This window comes from Musa acuminata, chromosome BXJ1-11, assembly GCF_036884655.1.
Source record: "Musa acuminata AAA Group cultivar baxijiao chromosome BXJ1-11, Cavendish_Baxijiao_AAA, whole genome shotgun sequence".
Taxonomy (NCBI): Eukaryota; Viridiplantae; Streptophyta; class Magnoliopsida; order Zingiberales; family Musaceae; genus Musa; species Musa acuminata.
Genome location: NC_088337.1, coordinates 1,021,721 through 1,042,329, shown reverse-complemented (window position 1 = coordinate 1,042,329; position 20,609 = coordinate 1,021,721). Strand labels below are relative to the sequence as shown.

Sequence of the window (20,609 nt, the reverse complement as noted above, 5' to 3'; positions counted from 1 at the left end):
TCGTGGTTGCTTACCCTTGGGATCGCTCCATTGCATCTCCCGGCCGGCCGAGGGAGACACGCCTGACGCAGTATACGCCTTTGGGTCAACTCCCAAATCAGCATGTCGGTATCCAAAGATTTGCTTTATTCTGAAAATATCAGCACATGCAATATACAGTTGGCAGACGTCAATTGGTCCAAATGTGGGTCCCAAAGCGCTGTCGAAGCCGTTGCTCGAGGAAACACTAGACATTATAGAAGAAACATTATTGGAACGAACAATAATGAATAGGCCCTAAATGTTGAGTTGTTTTTCTTTAATCATTGTGCCTCTTCTTTTTTATTTTTTGTCAATTTTTATATTGATAAATTGTTTTAATATACAGTAAATTTAAATTTTTAGTCGTTGAGCGTAATTCTGTTAACTCAATGATATATATATATATATATATATATATATATATATATATATATATATATATATATATTTCTAACATTATTTTAATGTTTATTTCTTGCTTTTGGCTCATAGGTTATTTGATATTTAATTAGAAATTATTTGGAGAAATAAAAGCAATAAGCAAATCATGAAGAGTTTAAAGATTGGAAACGCATTATTAGGTTGCACGTCTGCTCGCCATTGCTTGCCTTGGGTTGTCAGCAGCTGGAGATAGAGGTAGGGCACTCCAACCTATATATATATATATATATATATATATATATATATATATATATATTGCCCTGGAGACATCCTGGAATGAGCTTGAGCTTGAGCTGTTCTCTCTCCCTCTTCAATCCCATCATTTCTTTCTAGCATATCCTTTCATCTCAATCATGTTGGATTTTGCTGGTTTATCCTCCTGTTCTTTTATTCTCTCTTTCTCTCTCGATGGTCGTCCAAATCCTCATGGTAACTATCATAAATGTTCATGAAAATAAAGATGAACTAAAGAATAGTAGTATAATTTAAATTGCTTCACCTAAACACCTTTCATGGTGATCTCAAGAACGAGGACGAATGGAACAGTAGCCCACGATCTCAAGCTCAACAAGGTTAAGTCCTGTTGGGCTGACAGCTCATCAAGTTTAGCCCATAGTAGACTTTAGAGATGTGACGATTATGTATTTTAGGAAGAAAAACTACAACAACGAGGGAAAAAAGGGAGAAAATTTGTAACAACAATTTGATTCAAGAAGAATGAGAAAAAGGTAAAAAAAAATAAAAAAATAGAAGAATAGAAGAATTTTTTTACTGTAATTACTTAGAGGAGAATTTAGATATTATGCACTGTGACGTGATCTTTATATATATTCTTTTATATAGAGATTAAGATTTATATATTCATTATTCTTATAGTAGATTATCTTTAGTTTATCCCGTGATTTTTACCCTTTACATTCGAGAGATTTTTTACGTAAATCTTGGTGTTCTATTTGATTATGATTCCATTTAATTTTATTGTGTTATGACCTGCTAGTATTTGTTTATATACAAAAGTTTATTTTTCTTTATATCCTATCAAGTCCGTACCAATTAATTTCCTTTTTGATGATTGGATTAATTTATATATATTGTTGTTCACGAGCAATTTTACATATGGAACAGCAAATATGAGCACAAGCAAAATTTACTTACCGTATTAAATGGACTGCATATTGCACTAAGTTATCATGTTCAGCTATTTTCTTTTTCTATGTTTATTTCCGTCACAAAGATGCATAGTGAACAGTTTGGACTAATGTTATCAGACAAGTATAGCAAGCTTTTGAAGAATTTGGTTAAAGCATATATTTTTATTTTTTATTATTTTATAGCACCAAAGTTTAATATGCCTAAAGATAAATGACATGCATTTCTTGTGGGCTTTTGGAGCATGTTTCATATGAAAACACCCATTTGGCTACTACTCGGCAATTGGCAGCAACTGATCCATCTTGCATGCACATTTTTTTCTTAATTTTTATGCCATGAGAGTGTGCATTGGTATTGATTCTATTTAGAGATAATATTACATGCATTAATCCTTCTAAGCTTAACACTTTTAAATATATTTTGATGCATGCAAATTCAGATCCAAAGGTTTTTATATTTTTTGACATTAATTATAGTTGGACTAGTGTGCATTTAGAAGCTATGTTAACACCAATTGTACCATATCTTTAAATGACATGAATTAAACAATTTTTATAAGACATATACCTAAATGTACATATGCAAACATACAGTTTTAAAATGAATATGCAAATGTATATCTCTCGAGAAAATCTCGCTGTTCTGTTAAGGAAAATCCTCCCTCCTAACACTTATAAATATGGAGAACATCTCAACGAGGAATATTGATTCTTTTACAATTTCTATCTTCTATCTTATTCGTTTAATTCCTTTCAATACATACATACTTTGACCTACAATTATGCTCAAACTTGGACTCGAAATAATTATGCCAATCAATGTATTGCATTTCAAATAATTATACTATAGTTATGTCAAATCAATTTCCAAGGATATAAATGTCAAAATTGTTAGGTGTACTTCTTGACAATGGTGTGACCAAATTATCTTGATGCATTCGAGCTGCCAATTCTTGACAATGGGCTGAATGTTACTTGCTGATGCATAGTTGTTGCCCAAAAGAGGTGTCAAGAAGACAACCTTTTTGTTGGCTTGTTTGTTTTTGTTTTTGTTCACCATGCGATGCTGTGAGTTTGGTCGAAAAAACAAAAACCAGTCTAAAGGAAACTGCTGCAAGCAATGTGGCAAAGCTAAGAGAGAGGAACGAGCTGTGGTCACCAGCTACCACCATCTGAAGGAGACCTGTTTCTACTGGCACAATTCCGCCGCTTGTGTTGCATGCATTAAACAATGAATCCAATTCTGATGCTACAACTCAGAAGAGTTTTTATTTGGAGTCAATGAACCCATTAAGCTAAGTTGGCAGAAACTATAAATGAGCATGTGATATGCAATTTACTATATGACATTGAATGTTTCAGCTGAAGTTTCTGATCCAAGATTTAACTCACTCCTGACAGCTTGTTTTTTGTTTGAAGGGAGCAAAGAGAAGAAGGTCGGAAACCCAACCAGTAGTGAAAGGAAAAGACAAGAGGAGAGAGAAAAGATGAATCAAGGTCGCATAGGTTAGATAGAGATCAGCAGGTAGACTTGGCAATTGGCATTGTCAAAGGAAGGTTTCTGAATTGCCAAGTACTCCAGCGCCAGAATTTTTGAAAGCCCTAACTCAAAACTTGTGACACCCATGTCGCTCTCTTGGTGAGCCAAGTGTTGGCTTGATGCTTCGGATAGAAGGGACTGCAGGGATAACTTAGAATGATTGGTATCCATTAAGAGGATAAGCTGTTCATGGTTGTGCTCGATGTAGCCACAAATCTTAAGCAGCTAGCCTCTCTGCTGTTCACAAATCTCTATCAAAGGAAGATAAGGACCAAAGTTGGTCACTCCTCTACTATGATTGGTCCTTAATGATCCATATATATCCCTGATGTTTAGCTTCTTCACATCAACTTGGATAAGGCATTCATGGTCCCCTTCCATCTTTTCCCTCTCTAAATCCACTTGTAAAATTGCGATCCAGATGCAAACTGAGTTCTCCAAGAATCGACTCTACTTCTCTCCACCATCAAGTTCCAGAATCTTGGTGAAATCTGAGCTCAAGATTCCATCATTTGTGTCATTAGTTGTTGAGAGATGACCATCCAAGCAAACAAGAAAGAAATGGTAGGTGAGTGGCCACGAGTATGCATGACTTTGTGTGACTTACACCCTTTTGTCTTCCTCCGTCACATGCAGTGGTAATTAGGTTAACTACAAGATCACCCGCTACAGGAGACTTGTATGGACGACGACCATGCGTGTCCAAGAAACTTCCAAGGCTATTTAGCTAACCTACTTGTAGGTCTTCACATGTACACAGTAGCAGAGTTTGAAGGAAGAACAGAAGGATATATGTATAATCTATGAGATCGGCAGACAGCAAAGTCATTTGCTAACCGGATTTTCCTGCGTCAAATCTTCGCACCTTGTTTTTATCTTCGCAAAAAACACATGAACGTGTATAAGGAAACAAGCATTGCAATCTCCTTTAGGTTAGTATCCCTGAATCAAGAAGAAGATGAAGAAGAAGAAAGGGACGGGATTCTAGTATCAGTTCCAGTCTTGTGGATCACAAGGGAAGCAGCCTTCCTGGGCGACGTCGGTGATCTGAACACCCATGTCGTAGATCGACCCGGTTCTCCACTCGGCCGGCAGGACCGGCTTCGGCGCCCACACCCACTTGCCGTCGTAGCCGCCCGTCACCACAACCCGGAGCTGCAGCGGTCCGGCCGGCGCCCGGCTCGTGCTCCAGACCGGACCGTAGTCCCGGCTCATGAACCGCCAGTTCGTTGACCCGACCTGCGCCGGTTCAAAGAGAGAGCATCGTCACCACCACCACCACCACCACACGCAGTCTAATGGTGTCGGAAACCAGCATTACCTGAGCGACATCCACTGCCACTATGTCAGTCTGACCGCCCTGGTACATGAACTTGATGGCCAAATAGTTGGGACTTTTGCTGTTCTCTTCCACCCTGATTGATAGGTTGTGGTTCTTGTACTCACAGGGAATCCTGCTTAAACAGGGAGAAGTAAGCACACGCATCGCACAGTACACAGCTGAGATGACTCATTTGGGTACAAATTCCATGTTGAGATTGAGAGAGGAAGCAGGATGGACCAAACTTTCCTGGGAATGGGGTCTACAGAGTTTTAGGCAGCTGTCAATGCAGATGAGGAGGGAAGGATCCTTTTACCTCTTGTACTCCACATCCAAGATGCCAAGTTTCTTGAGCTCTTGGGCCTTGCCATTTCGTGCCATGGCCGTGAAAGCAGGGCCGCTGAGCACGAAATCGGTGGTGTTGCTCTTGTTGAGGTCTGTCAGGATCACCTTCACTCCTCCGGTGCTGCAGAGTGATGTGTTCTTGCATCTGATCTGTGTGGTGAAGAAAAGAAAGCTTAGCCATACATGATTACCTCCAAAACCGAAGTAATTGGATCCACATCAATGTTCAGATGATCTTCATCTCTGACCTGGAAGCATGCTCCACAGCCAACACCCCCTCTGTGAATGGCGGAGCTCCCAGCTGCGACATAGCCTCCATCGAAGCCCAGAGCCATGGAGCCATATCCACAAGCTCCGGCTGCAGGAGATCACAGGCAAAACCAATCGAATTTAAGCCACGCCTCTGTTTCCGAAGCAATAGTTCCTCAATGGTGCCAGCATACATACCAGAGAGAGCAGAAGAGGAGGAGAAATAGGCTGCCTTAGACTGATGCACACACCTATCACAAGCCGCAGCTGAAGACATCGCGAGGAAGACAAGGAATATGAAGAAAGCGTCACTACTGCCACCACCCATGTATGGATTGGGATGATAGAGAGAGAGAGAGAGAGAGAGAGAGAGAGAGTGGATGTAAGTGGGTGGAAACCGGAAGCCACTTCCGGCTGATATATAGAGTTGATGCTTCTTCCTTCTGTAGTGGCCACTGGGCAGTGGGTCAAAAAGGGTCCTCTGTACAATGACAATACATTAGAATAACAGCAAGGAGGGCACCAAAAGGTGGGGGAAAAGAAACGAGTGGAGGCCAACAGGTAGGCTACAAAAGTAAATGGCCAAGGCACCCAACTCCACAGAATTGAGCTTGAGTTGGCACAGGGTAATAGCATGGTCGGCTGCAGGTTTTGGGGGGTGTGGAGATAAGGGCAGCGGAACGCAGGCTGGATGAGGTGGGCAATGAGTCGAGGTGATAAGAACAAGGGATGTGCGAATTGGAGAAGCCATGCAGCTGTGTTGTTGCTCACAAGCTTCCCACCATGTGCACTTCACCGAAGTATGCGTCGAATGGTACAGCATTCGCTTCTTCTACCTGCCTACCGTCTTGCCTTTCTTGCTCTGAGACAAGAAGAGCCGTCCATGTTGTCTCTGCGATCGCCTCACCTACCCTTGAACAGAGTCGTGATCTTCCTTGGACTAGTTTATAAGCTGGTCTCAGCTTTATGATCCACGTTAAACGACTCATCCTTCCATGAAGGAAGATTGCATTAGAAGGACTTGCCAAGAATTATTTCGGAGTACGAAGGTCGGCGGACGAATCTGGTTTCCAAGTCTATACCATATTATGAAAAGCAATATGTGATCAGCATGGGATTGGGAGAAATTGTTTCTGATTTGTATGCTTGTACAGGAAACGAAGAAGAGGAAGCAAAGCAAAGCAATGCAATGCAATGCAATGCCGTCTGTTATAAAAAGAGTTCTTCAGCAAGTGGGTTCAGCAGTAAGGCTAAGTTTCGGTGTCGCCATGTGTCGGCAGTGTCCCCTCTTCTCACGGACGCAACAGCAGCCATGGATCTCATTTACTGCTCAGAAGCAGTCCCACACGCAAGGCCTCAACGCCCACTTTTGTTCTGCAATCCTCCTATTGACAAACGATGGTGATTCAGGTTTATCGAATGAATGCATCAATTATCACACTGGATCGGATCGACTAGACATGATGATAATGGATGGTTCCAAGGACATCACAGCGAGGAGATTATCATATTTCATATATAGACTAGATGGAGTCACCATTAATGAATCAATTAATATCGATAATGTTTAGTGATGAACAAGTAGGATGAGAGTGATCTTGTCGAGAATGATTTTGACTCTAGTTGGATATAGCATCCGTTCTGGCTTGATTTAACATCATAGGCTAATGAGTCAGTTGTGACATATTGATCCATGGATGTGACATGACTACCTTATTTGAGCGAGCTTCTGCAACGTACCGAGTGACTCTTTTCGCTGTTGGTGTCATCAGAAGAAAGCCTAACATAACAGTGATATCGAAGTAGCATTCATTGCCAGCCGGATGTATTTAAGGTCTATTAATGACACCAGAACAAATTCCTAAACATGTCTTCACTCGATAAAGAACAAGATGAACACTTGAACAAAGGCAAATCAAATGAACATTTTCTCTGGAAATTGATAGAACACCGTTCGAAATTGTACTGCAGCAGAGAAACTGCACATGCACATCTATTGACCTGACATACACAATCAGTTTGTAGAAAATTTGGAGGTTAATGTGATGCGTTAAACATCACAAAGTAGAAAGTGTTAGCATAAAATATGTAATTATGCTTTTATGTAAATCAAATAAATTAGATCTGATAATATTACGATGCGTACCTTTCTTGTTGTTCAGAAGAATAAACCTGATCTACAAGCGCTTCATCTTCGGATCTGAAATATCAATATATAAAGATTTGCAAAGAAAACTAGATCCTTCTCCTCTCTTCCTATCTTTTCACAGGACTAGGACCACCTAGATTGATGTATTAGGGGATTAGGGGAGAGGGAGATTGAGAAAAAAATCTTAATCTCTCAATCATATCTATAATATATCTTACCTAATTAAATAGGGTCACATAATCTAATAGAAAGAACATAGATAAGAGACCATCATGCATTCTGAAGAAGGAAATTTAAGATGCGCATGCTTCTGAATGCATCATTAGAGCTCGGAGGTGGCGAGCTTGATGAGGCCTTCTCTGAGTATCTTCCCCAATGGGTTGTTTGGGATGGTTGAAGCAAACGCCACCCTGTGGATTCTCTTGTATCAACCCACCTATCTATTGGTATCAAAGAAGTAGGAGATATCGGACAAAGCTACTCATAATCCATAAACCTTGACAACAATCAGATTAAGAGGGATGGAGTTGAATGAAGTACATCAAAGCTATTCGATGGAAAGTAGAATCATCACCATAATAAAGCAAATCGGGATAAGTCAACAACAGGGCCTCTGGCTCTGCTCGGTGCCACCTAATCAATCGAAGAAGACATCCACCATGTAGACCGATAAGATCCGATATGTCTTGGAAACCAATAGGAAGAGACTCTTGCAAGCCAAATCTTAGTTCCAAAATAGTAGACTCTTCTATAGAAAATTTAAATAAAAAAGGGAGAAAAATGTAACTAATCACCAAACAATTTATTTTTCTTACCATAATTAATGTATTACTTTTATTTAAGTAATTTATTTTCTTATTTGTGTTATATGATTAATGAATTAAACAAAATTGATTTCCTTAATCATATGGACAAGTTAGAAATTTAGCTATTTAATTAAATAATTAAAAAAATATTTTTTAATCAATAATGTGAATTTTAGGAAATAAATGTTTCAAGTTCTATTTTTATGTGTGAAAATAAAATAAATATAAAAAAATAAATTATTCTTACCTTTCGGTGTGTGTTTATCTTCTCCTAAAGTGAGCTCCCTCTCCCCTATCCCTCACCTAACGGATGGAGGAGAGGTAGATTTCTATTCAAAGTACTGATTTATATTATGAAATCATTTAGATTAGAACTATTATATTTTTATGATGCATAATAATATTTTAATTTTAAATTTTAGGATTACTGAATAATCATAGTTGAATTTAATGTCTATTTTTCATCATGGTGATGCATGATTTATAATAATATTTTAAGCATAAATTATAAGTTGATGGATTTTACTTTTAAGATGTGATTTAATTATTGAAATTCTTATTTTAGATTAAAAAAAAAGTTTTATTTCATTTAATTAGACATATATCTATTTCAAGAATTTATGTGTGACTTTTTAAGACTTAATTAGTTTTAAATTTGGGACCATGAATTTATTAATTATTTAATTCATAAAAGAATATATATTTAGGAATCTATCTTAATGAATTAATATTGTATTATTATAAATTTTAATAAAATATTTATTTTGATAATTTATTCATATTTAATTATTATTTTATAATATTTTAAAAAAATATTTATAAAATATTAAAATCTAATTTAATAATGAGGGTGAAACTTAGATCTGACCTAAGTTAGATTGATCGATTAGACTAGATCGACACATCTCGTGGGTTAAGCTTAGCCCAAACCATGAACCAATTATGACCTTGCCCATGAGCCAAACAAGTCTCAATTCAAAGTGTGGCCCATTCTATGAGTCTTGATCAACCTAGTCAAAGGCCAAATACGACCTAATCCATGAGTCTAAGCCTACTTAACACTAAGCCTAGTTGGTGGCATTGTCTAGCCCACTACACTAGGCCTAATGATAGTGGATGACTTCGTTTCCCTACCGGCAGTAGATAAGCCAAAAGGATTATTCAAGATTAATGAACCATTAGATATAACGATTAAATGATTTATTCATCCGTTGTTGAGAGGAATATATTATCATAAAAGACACCAATTCTTATGCTATTGAGAGTATGATATAAATACTTTTTATCTGTTATTTAAAAAATATAAAATTTATCCGATGTAGTATGCTTTGAATGATGCATCAATGGATGTAGATACGATATATATGAGTATACATGAGTAGTGCATGATTTTACTATTGCATGAGAATTATTATTATTTATTAGATATATAAAATTTATAATAAATAGATGTATTTTTTAATAAATAAATTTATTAATATTTAAATATATTTTATGAGTATTAAATATTAATTTTATGATTTTTTTAATGTTATACTAAATAAATATGGTTGTTGATATATTTTTATTTTTAAAATAGTATACTAATTTGTAATAGTTTTAAGAGTTGGGGGAAGAATTTTTAGCACTAGTGGCACTGCAAGAAGTTGCTGCTGATTTTTCGGTTGTAAATTATAGGGACATTAATATTAAAATATAAAAAAAAAATCGTTGGGGTGTGACAATGGTATATGAATTAGATTTGGGGTTTAGGGTTAGGTTATGAGTTCATGTGTCAATCAACAAAAACTCTTATAACTCTATCCCAGACAATAACTATAGTAACATCTAGCGCGGAATGGTGTAGATGCAGCATGTCTTGCTAGCTCCTCTCATGATCACTGCACCCTAATGCTCAAAACCAGGAAATGAGGCCAAATCCTCGATGTTGCTCTTCATCGATCACATCACAAGTTGTTCGACTCACAAACGTATTCTTCATCTCCGCAAAGTATCGACAAAGATCCAATATTTATCTAAAATGGCAACCTGAAGAGCCAAAAGAAGAACAAAGGAGCATAACGCTCCTCCCTGGTCTTGCGCGTCAAATTGGAACCGAAGAGGAACATAACGCTCGCGAACGTCACATGGACAGAACCATCGCCGCCTTCAACCCACATTAGGATAAACTCGCTGCAAAGAACCCGAAAGTTTTCCCAAACAAACCAATCCGTCAAAGAAACAAGAAACCCGTAAAAATCGAATCTTTCTGCAGACGAACGGATCATACCGCAATCAGAGAGACCGAGGAAGAGGAGGGAGCCGCGCTCCGACAGCTTCTCGCCGGGGGGGGGGGGGGTGCGAGCAGCAGACGCCGGCGACCGCTACGGGGCTCCACTGGGCGACGAATACGAGGGCGCGGCGCGACGGGTGCGATGTCGGTTGTTCCGCAGATATCGCCGAGCCAGCGTGTCGATTGGGGTCCACCGTGTGCGTGCCAGCTTTATAGGCGGGTGCTATGAGCGTCCGGTGTTCGCCGTTATCTTGTTGGTCCGGATGGGTGAGCCGGGCGTTTCGGGCACGAACCGGATTTCGTGTTGACTAAAGAACATACTAACAGTGCGAATACCAACAAAAACACTTCACGAACGCGCGTACGGCTGTAATTAAACTATTAGATCAAGCGGAAGGTTGAGATGAATTCTGCGGACTAATTTTTGCAAGCAAGCTTGGACGCAAATAGGTGTATGTGAACGAACACAAGACAAGAGGAGACGACGTCTAGACAGGTAACGTACAAATGACTCAATGCATGGGTGGGCACTTGGGCATATTAGGCGGGGGATCGAAATCGAAGTACAGTGGACTCAGATCCTGCCCATATAAATCCATTAATCCAAGATCAGAGATCAGGATTGTTGCCTCCTCCCCCCCCCCCCCCCCCCCGGAATGCGCCAAGATCACCAGCCATAGTCAATTCCACAAGGTACCAAAAGCCTGTCATGCATGGTACGAGTTGGGACGTGCGACCATGTGAATTGGCACAGGACTGAAGTACTTGCGTACGAGAAAAGATGGCAATGTCACCGCGGCCACCGGCAATGGCAGCGAGATAGCTCCTGGGAGAGCCCTCCTTGTCCGGCCGCTTCTCCTTCGCCATATTTGTGATGATGTATGTAGTACTCCTCGCCCCAACCACTGCACTACGAGGCTAAGACTAAGCAAACATGAGATGACCTCCTCGACTCCATACGTAGTTCTCTTTGAACGCGCTTAAAGATGAAACGAAGAAAGCAAAAAAGCACCGGCACTCAACCGACACTCTTTATCCCTTCGAGGCTCCTCCGCCAATAATAGCCATAACAAAGTCTCGCACTCCCTCACACGACTCCTTGAATGGTAGGGGGAACGTGAGTTGCGTTCCACCGCTCCTTCCGGACCACGATGATTGACGAAAGAAACGTCTCTAGGGTCATCGACGCGTAACACGCGTCGCTCAACGAAACCACGATACGGCGCGGTGTAGCTTACTCGCGAGGCATCGCACGCGACCCATAAATAGTTCGAGGGCGACAGGCCACGTGTCGCGACCGACCTTCCGGATACGTCCACCGGCTGCTGACAGAATGGAGGGCCCGCGATACGTGACGGTTTGTGAGTGGCGGTCTGTGAGGGCCGACCATTCCGCTCCCCGCCATCCTCTGTTCTCACTTCTTTACTCTTTAAATTTCCCATGGTTTTCTTTAATTCGAATCCTTCGACGCGTAGGTAACGCGTCAAGCATCTGACGCTTCCGCTCCACCCCACCCCACCCCACCGCCCCCTACCCAACACACCGGCTAAAGTTCTATATAAGGCCCGCGGCTCTCCTTGGAGTCCATCTCATACTGCTCGCTGATTGCTTTAGCGTTTTCTAGAGTCTTCAACTGTTGGTGTAGTTTGTGATCTTTTATTTGGTGATCTCATGGCGGAGGAGCACCACAAGGCTGTGGAGAGTGGTGAGGAGGTGGAGGTGCAAGACCGGGGTTTGTTCGACTTCCTGGGGAAGAAGAAAGAGGAGGAAAAGACGGAGGAGTGCCATGAGGAGGTCTTGGTTAGCGGGGTGGAGAAGATCCACTTAGAGGAAGCCGGGAAGGAGGAGGATAAGAAGGAAGGCCTTTTGGAGAAGCTGCACCGGTCTCACAGCTCCAGCTCTAGCTCGGTAAGTTCGTCTCACCGGTTCCTCTTTTATGGTTTCTCCGCTGTATACCCGATCATCCTTGACTTGTTTGTTGATTGTTACCGTGTGTGCACAGTCGAGTGATGATGAAGAAGAAGAAGATGGAGGAGAGAACAAAGAGAAGAAGAAAAAGAAGAAAGGGCTGAAGGAGAAGATCAAGGAGAAGCTCGGCTGCGAGAAGAAAGAGGGCGAAGAAGAAGCGAAGTTGACGGAGGTCCATGTCGAGCATGAGGTCGTGGCGGCAGCGGTGGTGACCGACGGTGACGACACTGAAGTGATCGTGGAGAAGTTGGATGAGTCGACCGTCAAGGTAGAAGCCGGCCCTGAGGGGGAGGAGGAGAAGAAAGGGTTCCTGGAGAAGATCAAAGAGAAACTGCCCGGCCACAAGAAGCCAGCGGAGGAGGTCCCTGTTGCGTGCGTGGCGGAGCACGAGGGCGAGGGCCATGAGGGGAAGGAGAAGAAGGGTATCCTGGGGAAGCTGATGGAGAAGCTGCCGGGTTACCACAAGGCCGAGGAGAAGGAGGGGGAGAAGAGCAGCCCTGCCCACTAGGAACTCTTTCTCATGCCGGTGTCAATACTCTTCTGATGTGTTTGGTTTGCTGCTGGTCGTGTGTCATGCATCTGCAATGCTTTTGGTTGGTAGTCTTGGCTTTCGAATAGGTGCCTGGTTTCATGTTTTGGTGCCACTGGGGTTTCTTTGCTGCAAACTAGAATGATGATCGATTGGTATTCATTGTGCATACATATCTATCAATTATACATCTGTTTTTATGTCTAGTTCTTCCCTTTACCTGCTGAGAGCCTGACATAAGAACCATCTTTTTCAAAGGAAAAAAAAAAAAGACATGAACAGGAAAAGCAAATCCTCCACTAATCCATTCTGTCAAATGATGACGATCAAAGAAAACAAAAAAGGTCGTTAGTTATGCAATGGTTGCACTCAAAGAATCCCTCTTTTACACCGTGAATGAGGGCTGCCTTTCGATGGTGTGGAATCAAAGACACTGTTGTAGGTTGAACCCCATCACACTCCGACGTTAGACGCTTGCATTATTCCAGTCAAAACATCACCAAGTCAAATGACAATCTATTTTCGTTAAGAGGATGCAGATAAATTCTATAAAAGCCTCATTTGATCAAATAAGTTTGATTTAGTCAAAATAATCCATAATCATTCTGAACCGAGCTGATTCGGTCAAACTGGTATGATTCGGTTTAATCATTTCCCACAGGTATTGTGTGCTGACTTCTCGGCTCAACACAGTACTGGGCCAGCGCTGGCTTAGGCCCACAGTGGGCTGTAACAGGGAGCACGTTTTCAGCACGTGCTCAGAGGGCAGACGGCACCGACGCCCCCCACACCCCCCCCGAGCCGCGGGCCCTGCTGCCTCGCTAGCCGACTCACCGGACCCGAACAGATCCCGGAGCCGAATTTTCCATTGGTCCGGCAGCTCCGGACTGGGTTAGCCTGATCCGACCCTCGTCTGACTCAGTTCGGACCCGAATTCAAATTGATTAATTTTTCTACAATTTTTTAATATAATTATAGAATAATGATTTTTAATTATTAAAAAAAACCATAATAACATGTAAAATTTATAAAAATACAAGATTAAATGTTCCAGAACTGAAATATGATTAATACAATTTAAAAACTATTTTGCATGAACTAAATATTAATAAAATAGTTTTTTTTAAAAAAAATAAAAAAATCATTAAAAATAAAATCATATGAATAAATTTCATGTCAGATAGGCTACATAGGATCGGAATCTTAATTTAAATATATGTTTTTAAATAATTAAGAGATCATAGATTTCATATATTTCAATTTAAAGATAACAGATAGTATGCACAGAGTTTCAAAAAAAATATAATTAATATAAATCAAATCATATCAAAAAAATAATTAACTCACATGAATAGGAAAAAAAATTAAAATATTCTTAAGAATAAAAAAAAGATAATTAATTGATACACAAATAAGTGAAAACATTAAAAATATCTATGTGTGTGTGAGAAAATCATGTTTGCACTTGATTAAATAGTCGATGTATGTTTATTCTTGGTTGCGTGCTACAGAACGAAAGCCCACAACTTGACCTTCGAATCGCACGAATTACCCCAACACTTAGCTTAGTTTCTTCATCAAACAAGAATGCTACAAGTACATCAAACAAGGATACATATCTCAATCTTGTACTTGATAGCAGCTAAAATCAACTTATTACCTCCGTTTCAGCCTCCTGACATGTTTCCAGTTTTGTCTTGTCATTCATCAAGTGTTTACTCTCATCCTCCAAATCATTGACGTATATATAATCCAAGAAATGAGAGAGACAACAACACCATCTACAGAATGTGTTGATTTAGCGCTAGCTAAAGCACATAGAATGCCTAAATGAACAATCCATCATAAATGATGCGAATTAGACATAAGTTACTATCTAAAAGCAACAATGCAATTCAATACATGAGCAGAGAAATGCCTCCTGTTTCTCACATTAAAGAAAGAACACATTATGAAGCAGACAAGTTATATCAAAGTTTTCAAGAATGAACACTCATAAACTAATAGCAATCCTGAAACCAGAAATCCTCATGAAAAATAACGAGGTGGGTGGCTTCTTCAGATGATTTCTCTTTATCGAGCCTTCCAAAGAAGTAGTCAACAAGAAGTACCTTGGAAAGCCGGTCAGAGTACTTCTCCTGCGCCCAAGCACTTCAATTTTTGATGCGCTCCTCCTTTTCTTTCTGCAACTTTCCTGCTTCGTCCTGCCAGATTAAGGATCCAGCCAGAAGGACCATAAGAAGGTAACCGAGACTATCCTGTTGAGGCATACATACATATATAATAGAGAGAGAGAGAGAGAGAGGGCCTGGTTTTTGGTGGATAATGCATCTGATCTCGGGAAATTTGTTCTGGTAATTTCTTGATTTGGACCAGCACAGATAGATAGATAGATAGATAGATAGATAGATAGATAGATAGATAGATAGATAGATCTAAGAGTAACATCACTCACTGAAGTAGAGAAAATTTCAGTACAACTGCATAAAGCAATAGTTTTATTTTGATTTATACGATCTTGTGCTTCCTTCAGAAATCCCAATAGAAAAGATTGCTTCTGCATTGTGTATTCATCTCCTTTAATGTTCTTCTTATTCCCTAACACAAGTTTGTCATAATTAGTTGTTTGTACAGGTTGGGAATAGAGGAAACAAACCTTTGATAAAAACTTATGCACTAAAATAATCTTCATCATGAAAGAAAAATCTGACAACATTGCATATTATGTAATGGTTTGTTGATTGCTGTTGTACCATTTAGTCTCTTGTTGCATCTCCTAATATATATATTAGGAGCCATCTCAAACCTTTTAGTTGGTAAATATGTGAATAGAAGACTGTTTGTTTCCTTGATGTGTGGTGTTGATATTCATAGTAAGTATATCTCGTGATCACTTTTTGTCAATTATTTGTTTCGTGATATTACTCATACGAATGATTCTCTATCATGCACTTATAAGATTGAACTTTTGTTATGAATATCAATCTTGAAACTATGTAAGTAGAATATTTTATAAGAAAATGATTTTGTGAGAAAGTTTTCTAATTTGTCAAAAGTATGAACATGAGATATACAATTTTTGACAAACTGAAAGTCAATTACAATATATCATATCCGAAAATAAAACACCGACAATATATCTTATCTGAGAATGAAACACCAACTCAGAGTATAAGTTGATGTTCTAATTGAATTACACAACAGTAGTGGCATTGATACAGTACTCAACTCTTGTTTTAGATGGTGCAATAGTGGTAATAATATTTTATTTCTTGAAGTTTCAATTAATGGGGTTTGCTCTAAGAAAAATAATATATATATTTAAATGGATGTTTTGTTATCATTGTTGTGTCCAATAAAGTTATGAAGATGAAGAGATGAATATTTTTAAATGAAAATACCAAAGACATGAAGATAAAGGGATGAATGTTTTTAAATGAAAAGACCTAACTTAAGGGTCTCAAGATATCATAGGATACATTTGAGATGGAGTGTGGAATATGAAACAAGATGATGGGGTGATAGAAGTTAACTATATCAAGGATTGAGACTGCTTAGAACTCAGCAGTAGTTAGTAGAGGAGCATGAAGAGCATTTTCTAGGTAATGAGGGTCTGCAATAATATGCTATTGCAAATTCACATATAATCTGTTAACAAAGATAGAAACCATGTTGGTGCAAGCTTCAGGAGGAGATTTGCATTCAAACATAAGCTTCGAATGTGTCTTTTAAACCTGAAGATAGTAGATAATTTTGAGAACAATATACATATATCCAGAGAATGCCAGTACTGTCAAGCTTTTGATCTCCACAAAAGCAAGCCAATTGAGCTTTTCAAAATATCAGTAATATATTATGTGAACTCAGATGCAATTTGGGAGTAAGTAATCATTTACCTAACATGGTAACAGTATGTTTACAAAAGGTTTCATCCTCTTGATCTGATCATTCGTAATGATCACATCCAAACATTGGTGTTAGAGCAAGTCCATTCTCCCTAATGCCAGTTATAGCCTCTTTCATCACTGTGCATTCTTCCTTCCTACTGACTTCAAGTTGTCTGCTGAGACTTTGAGATTCCCAAGCAAGCCTGTTAACATTGACATCGCAAGACGCCATGAAGTGTTCTGCCTTCCATCATTAGATCCCTACTCCACAAGAAACAGCAATGCTGGTGCAATGGTAATGATGATATCAACCTACCTCTTGCTCGACGCCCGATGGGAAGGCAATGACGCACTCCACCATTTTGATGTCCACCTATCTATTTCTCTCCTATACCCACCCACACAATGAACTTAGAGATGGAATGAAGCAATAAATGTGTCATCCCGTTGAGAACACTAGTTTACCAGTACATTAACTCTATAAATAAATCTTTTATATATTTATGTATATAAATATATCCTCTTCTCTTCAACAGAGATCATCGTATCTTATCTCCACCATACATGCAAAAGACAGCTGTTCTAGCACCAAAAGAAGAGAAACAATTACTGGGGCAACTGATGGTCTCTGATGCAAGGAGGATTAGATGCAGCAGTAATACTTGTTGCTTAGTTTATTTGAGAGTAAATTATCTACTAAGATCTTCTCTTCTAATATGGCCAACAAATAAGAAAACCCCAACAAGCACAGTAGGAAAAGAAACAATAAAAGAAAAGGGGAAAAAAAGAGCATGATTTCAGTCTGCTCTTTATCACAACCACACATGTTTTTTCTAACTTAAGAGGAAGGTATATCTATAATTCCAGATGATGTAGATCTTTCTTTTCGAGTGTAGCCAAGCAAAACAAAATAGGACAGAAGCTAAGATGAGGTTAAGTGAAGTCATTTTCCACCAGTACAGAGATCAAAATAGAGAAACAAAAGAAGATTAGGGTTTCTTAGAAAGAGATACGGCCCAGGGAACATACCATCATCGTTTGATGGTGTATGATGGATGAAGACTGAGATGGGAGATGGAAGTCCTGGTTTCTAGCTTCAGCACAAAGCTCAAAAAACATGAATCAGGGTTACGAGACCTCAACAGTACATGTCCTTAACCAGTAAATCAAATGTTGGGCAAGATAGAGCAAATGAACAGACGAAAGCAAATCTTGAATTGTTCTAACCCTTTGATGTTGTCAGCTCTCATCCTCTTCCCAGCCTAGTGGGGGACTCGATCTGCATGTGGAAACACAAGCAGTAGTCCAAGAAAGATGAGTGACACTTAAGGAGGAGAAAAGCAAAGGGACCTGAGAATCTGCTTATAGCAATCATTCCCAGTGTGCACAGGCAAAAGAAAGCAGTCAACGCGATTTCAAACATACAATGATGCTGTGTTACAATTGTTGCCAGGAAAAATAGAAACTTAATAGGAGACTTAAATACATGCATACATATGTATTTATAGGTCATAATCCTCACCTTCTTCTTCTTCTTCTTCTTCTTCTTCTTCTTCTTCTTCTTCTTCTTCTTCTTCTTTACTGCAGAAATTATACTTGGCGAAGAGATCTATCATATGAGTTTCACAAAGAGAAGCCAACATAGGTCAGTTGGCAGGATGCCCACCTCCATCGAGTTGTTGTTCTCCTTGGGGATGTATAAGAGAGGGATCAGTACTTGGAGGTGGACAGAATGCCAAATAACCTCTGTGAGAGACCCTTTGTTAAACCCACATGACAACAACCACACCGCAGCCATTGAATTCGAGTGAGAGATGGAGTATACTTATAGATAGATATCTAGAGAGAGAGAAAGAGGTATAGTCGTTGTTTGAGACCAAGAAAAGCTTAAAAAGAGACGAACAATGAGTGGAGAAGGTGGGAATGGCGTGACTTTTTGGTTGCGGTGTGATCATAATTAGAGAGAAGAGGAGACAAAACAAAATTGGATGTCCCAATGCTTCTTGCCTTGTGCACCTCACTCTTCACTGCTGTGCAACACCAAACTCCCATACAAACGCAAGCTAAGGAATACAAAAGCTGCCACCGGCTCAGAGATAACGTTGAGGTCTGTGGTCTGTCCAAATCTAACGTAAAGTGGAGCCCACTCTTAAACTACTGAAATATATATGACATATGGATCATGGGAGAACTCCATCTTTTGCCCCCCTCCCATAGACAGTCTGATGTGCCCAGTACGAAGAAGTGGCGCCCATCAAATATAAATAGGCTGCACTACGTTCACATGATCTACATGAGTTTGCAAGATGCAAGAACAGCTTTGGAATTATCCTTCGGCGCTTCCCCACTTGATCTTGAGCTGCTTCAAATGCTACAGGACGAGTTAAGCTCCTCCGATGTCATGAGAAGCTGGACCAAAGCTTCCCTTCCCTTTACCTGTGAAGAGTCATATGGACTGACATGAAAAGTAGAGCTGCTATACTGTGGTCTCCTCTTGGATTGATGCAAGACTTACCTATCATCAACACAAGGAGGAAGACAGTACTCATTGTTAACGACAGGGATGCCAGTGAGACTTAGCCAAAGCAATAAATGCATGCAAAGGGTGTGTTAGGTGAATTACTGCGCAAATGAGGGATGATAGCAGTAAGGGGGTGGTGAGGTGGGGTTAAGAGATCATCACTGACGGTACATTAGGAGACAAAAGGGAGGAATTCAGCCGCTGCTCCATTTGTCTTTCCCAAGTTTTAGTACAGTCACTTCATACTCTCTTCTCGCTGTTCCTCCCCAGATAATGATGAAAAAAGTACTGGAGCCTAAACAATGCCATTTATGTGAATCTACTCTCTCTCTCTCTCTCCCTCCTTGTTTTATCTCCCTTGTGTGAATTTGCTAGCTCTTGCGTGTTAGGCATATCAAGCTGCACCAAACCTCAAAGTCAGTAAAGCATGGCCACTTTTTACACCTTAAAGTTGTTTGCAGTCTTAATCAACCTAACATGCTCTCACCAAAAATAGGTGTCTCGGAGAAGAATGCAACCAAAGCCAGGAAGTTTGCACTGGCCCCTCTGAGAAAAGGTGTCACTGCACCTAATAACATAATATTCTGCTTATATACCAAATATATTTTAGTTGTTTTTCCTAAAATAAATCTTATTGTTATAAAACTTTCATTGTATTTTTAAATTTCTGAAGCCAATAAATTGAAGTATAGAAAAACTTCTATATGGAAATATTTCTAAAAATTAAATATTTAATTATTCTATAAATATCTTATATGCATGTCTACAAGTCTTAGTGAGAGAGAATGTATGAAGATACTTTAAATATTCTAGAGAGAGTGAAAAAATGATATTAAATTTTCGAGATGTTCAATGAGGGTTGTGCCTCTGCTGAGATTATGCCATGGAAACTTATAGATTAATCATGTATTCGGATCACGTAAATCTTGTGTTCTTGATCTTTTCCAAATCCTTCGTATTCGATGTTAGGGATAATACCATGCATAGGTAGTAAGTAAAGATGGGGAAGAAAAAGGTCCATATAACATCGTTAGGTCTGCTGCACTTCTTAGTGACTTCTGGACGGTATGGTATGAATCCCTGCGATGGACTTCAACCTGATTCTGTCACCATTAATTTGACATTCTACTGTCAGTCACAGTCATCTATTTCTTGCTTAGATGAACATTCAGATGACAGTCACCATATTCCGCATGCTATCCACCAGACTCCAACAATTCAAGTTAACCAATGCGGGCATTGAAGATGCAGAAGTCAAAGTTCCAAGCTATGTATCTGCCTTTCTCACTGCCTTCAAATTCCTACGAAGGAATGAAGAATTTGCTCTTCTTTTCTTTGGCTAGCATCAAAGATCACTTGTGCTCTTCATCAGATTTCAGATTAGTGAACACACCAAAGAAATTAAGAGA

At 39.5% G+C, this 20,609-nt stretch overlaps 2 protein-coding genes and 1 long non-coding RNA gene across 3 annotated transcripts; 1 reads left to right on the top strand and 2 right to left on the bottom strand.

Moving 5' to 3' along the window:
* Positions 1–3,968: 3,968 nt before the first annotated feature.
* On the bottom strand, positions 3,969–5,469 carry LOC135596756 (expansin-like A2). The gene is made up of 5 exons (XM_065088875.1): positions 5,267–5,469; positions 5,068–5,177; positions 4,791–4,969; positions 4,475–4,607; positions 3,969–4,392 (listed from the first exon to the last, which is right to left on the bottom strand). The coding sequence occupies exons 1-5, from the start codon at positions 5,394–5,396 to the stop codon at positions 4,144–4,146; spliced, it is 801 nt and encodes a 266-aa protein (XP_064944947.1). The 5' UTR covers positions 5,397–5,469; the 3' UTR covers positions 3,969–4,143.
* Positions 5,470–9,931: 4,462 nt separating this feature from the next.
* LOC135596522 (uncharacterized) lies at positions 9,932–11,316 on the bottom strand. Its single transcript, XR_010480955.1, has 2 exons — positions 10,293–11,316; positions 9,932–10,195 (listed from the first exon to the last, which is right to left on the bottom strand). It is a non-coding gene; the product is annotated as an uncharacterized LOC135596522 (long non-coding RNA).
* A 464-nt stretch (positions 11,317–11,780) lies between these two features.
* LOC103970127 (dehydrin DHN1) lies at positions 11,781–12,998 on the top strand. Its single transcript, XM_009383783.3, has 2 exons — positions 11,781–12,203; positions 12,298–12,998. Exons 1-2 carry the CDS (start codon positions 11,967–11,969, stop codon positions 12,769–12,771), a joined length of 711 nt encoding a protein of 236 aa, XP_009382058.2. The 5' UTR covers positions 11,781–11,966; the 3' UTR covers positions 12,772–12,998.
* The last annotated feature ends 7,611 nt before the right edge of the window (positions 12,999–20,609 follow it).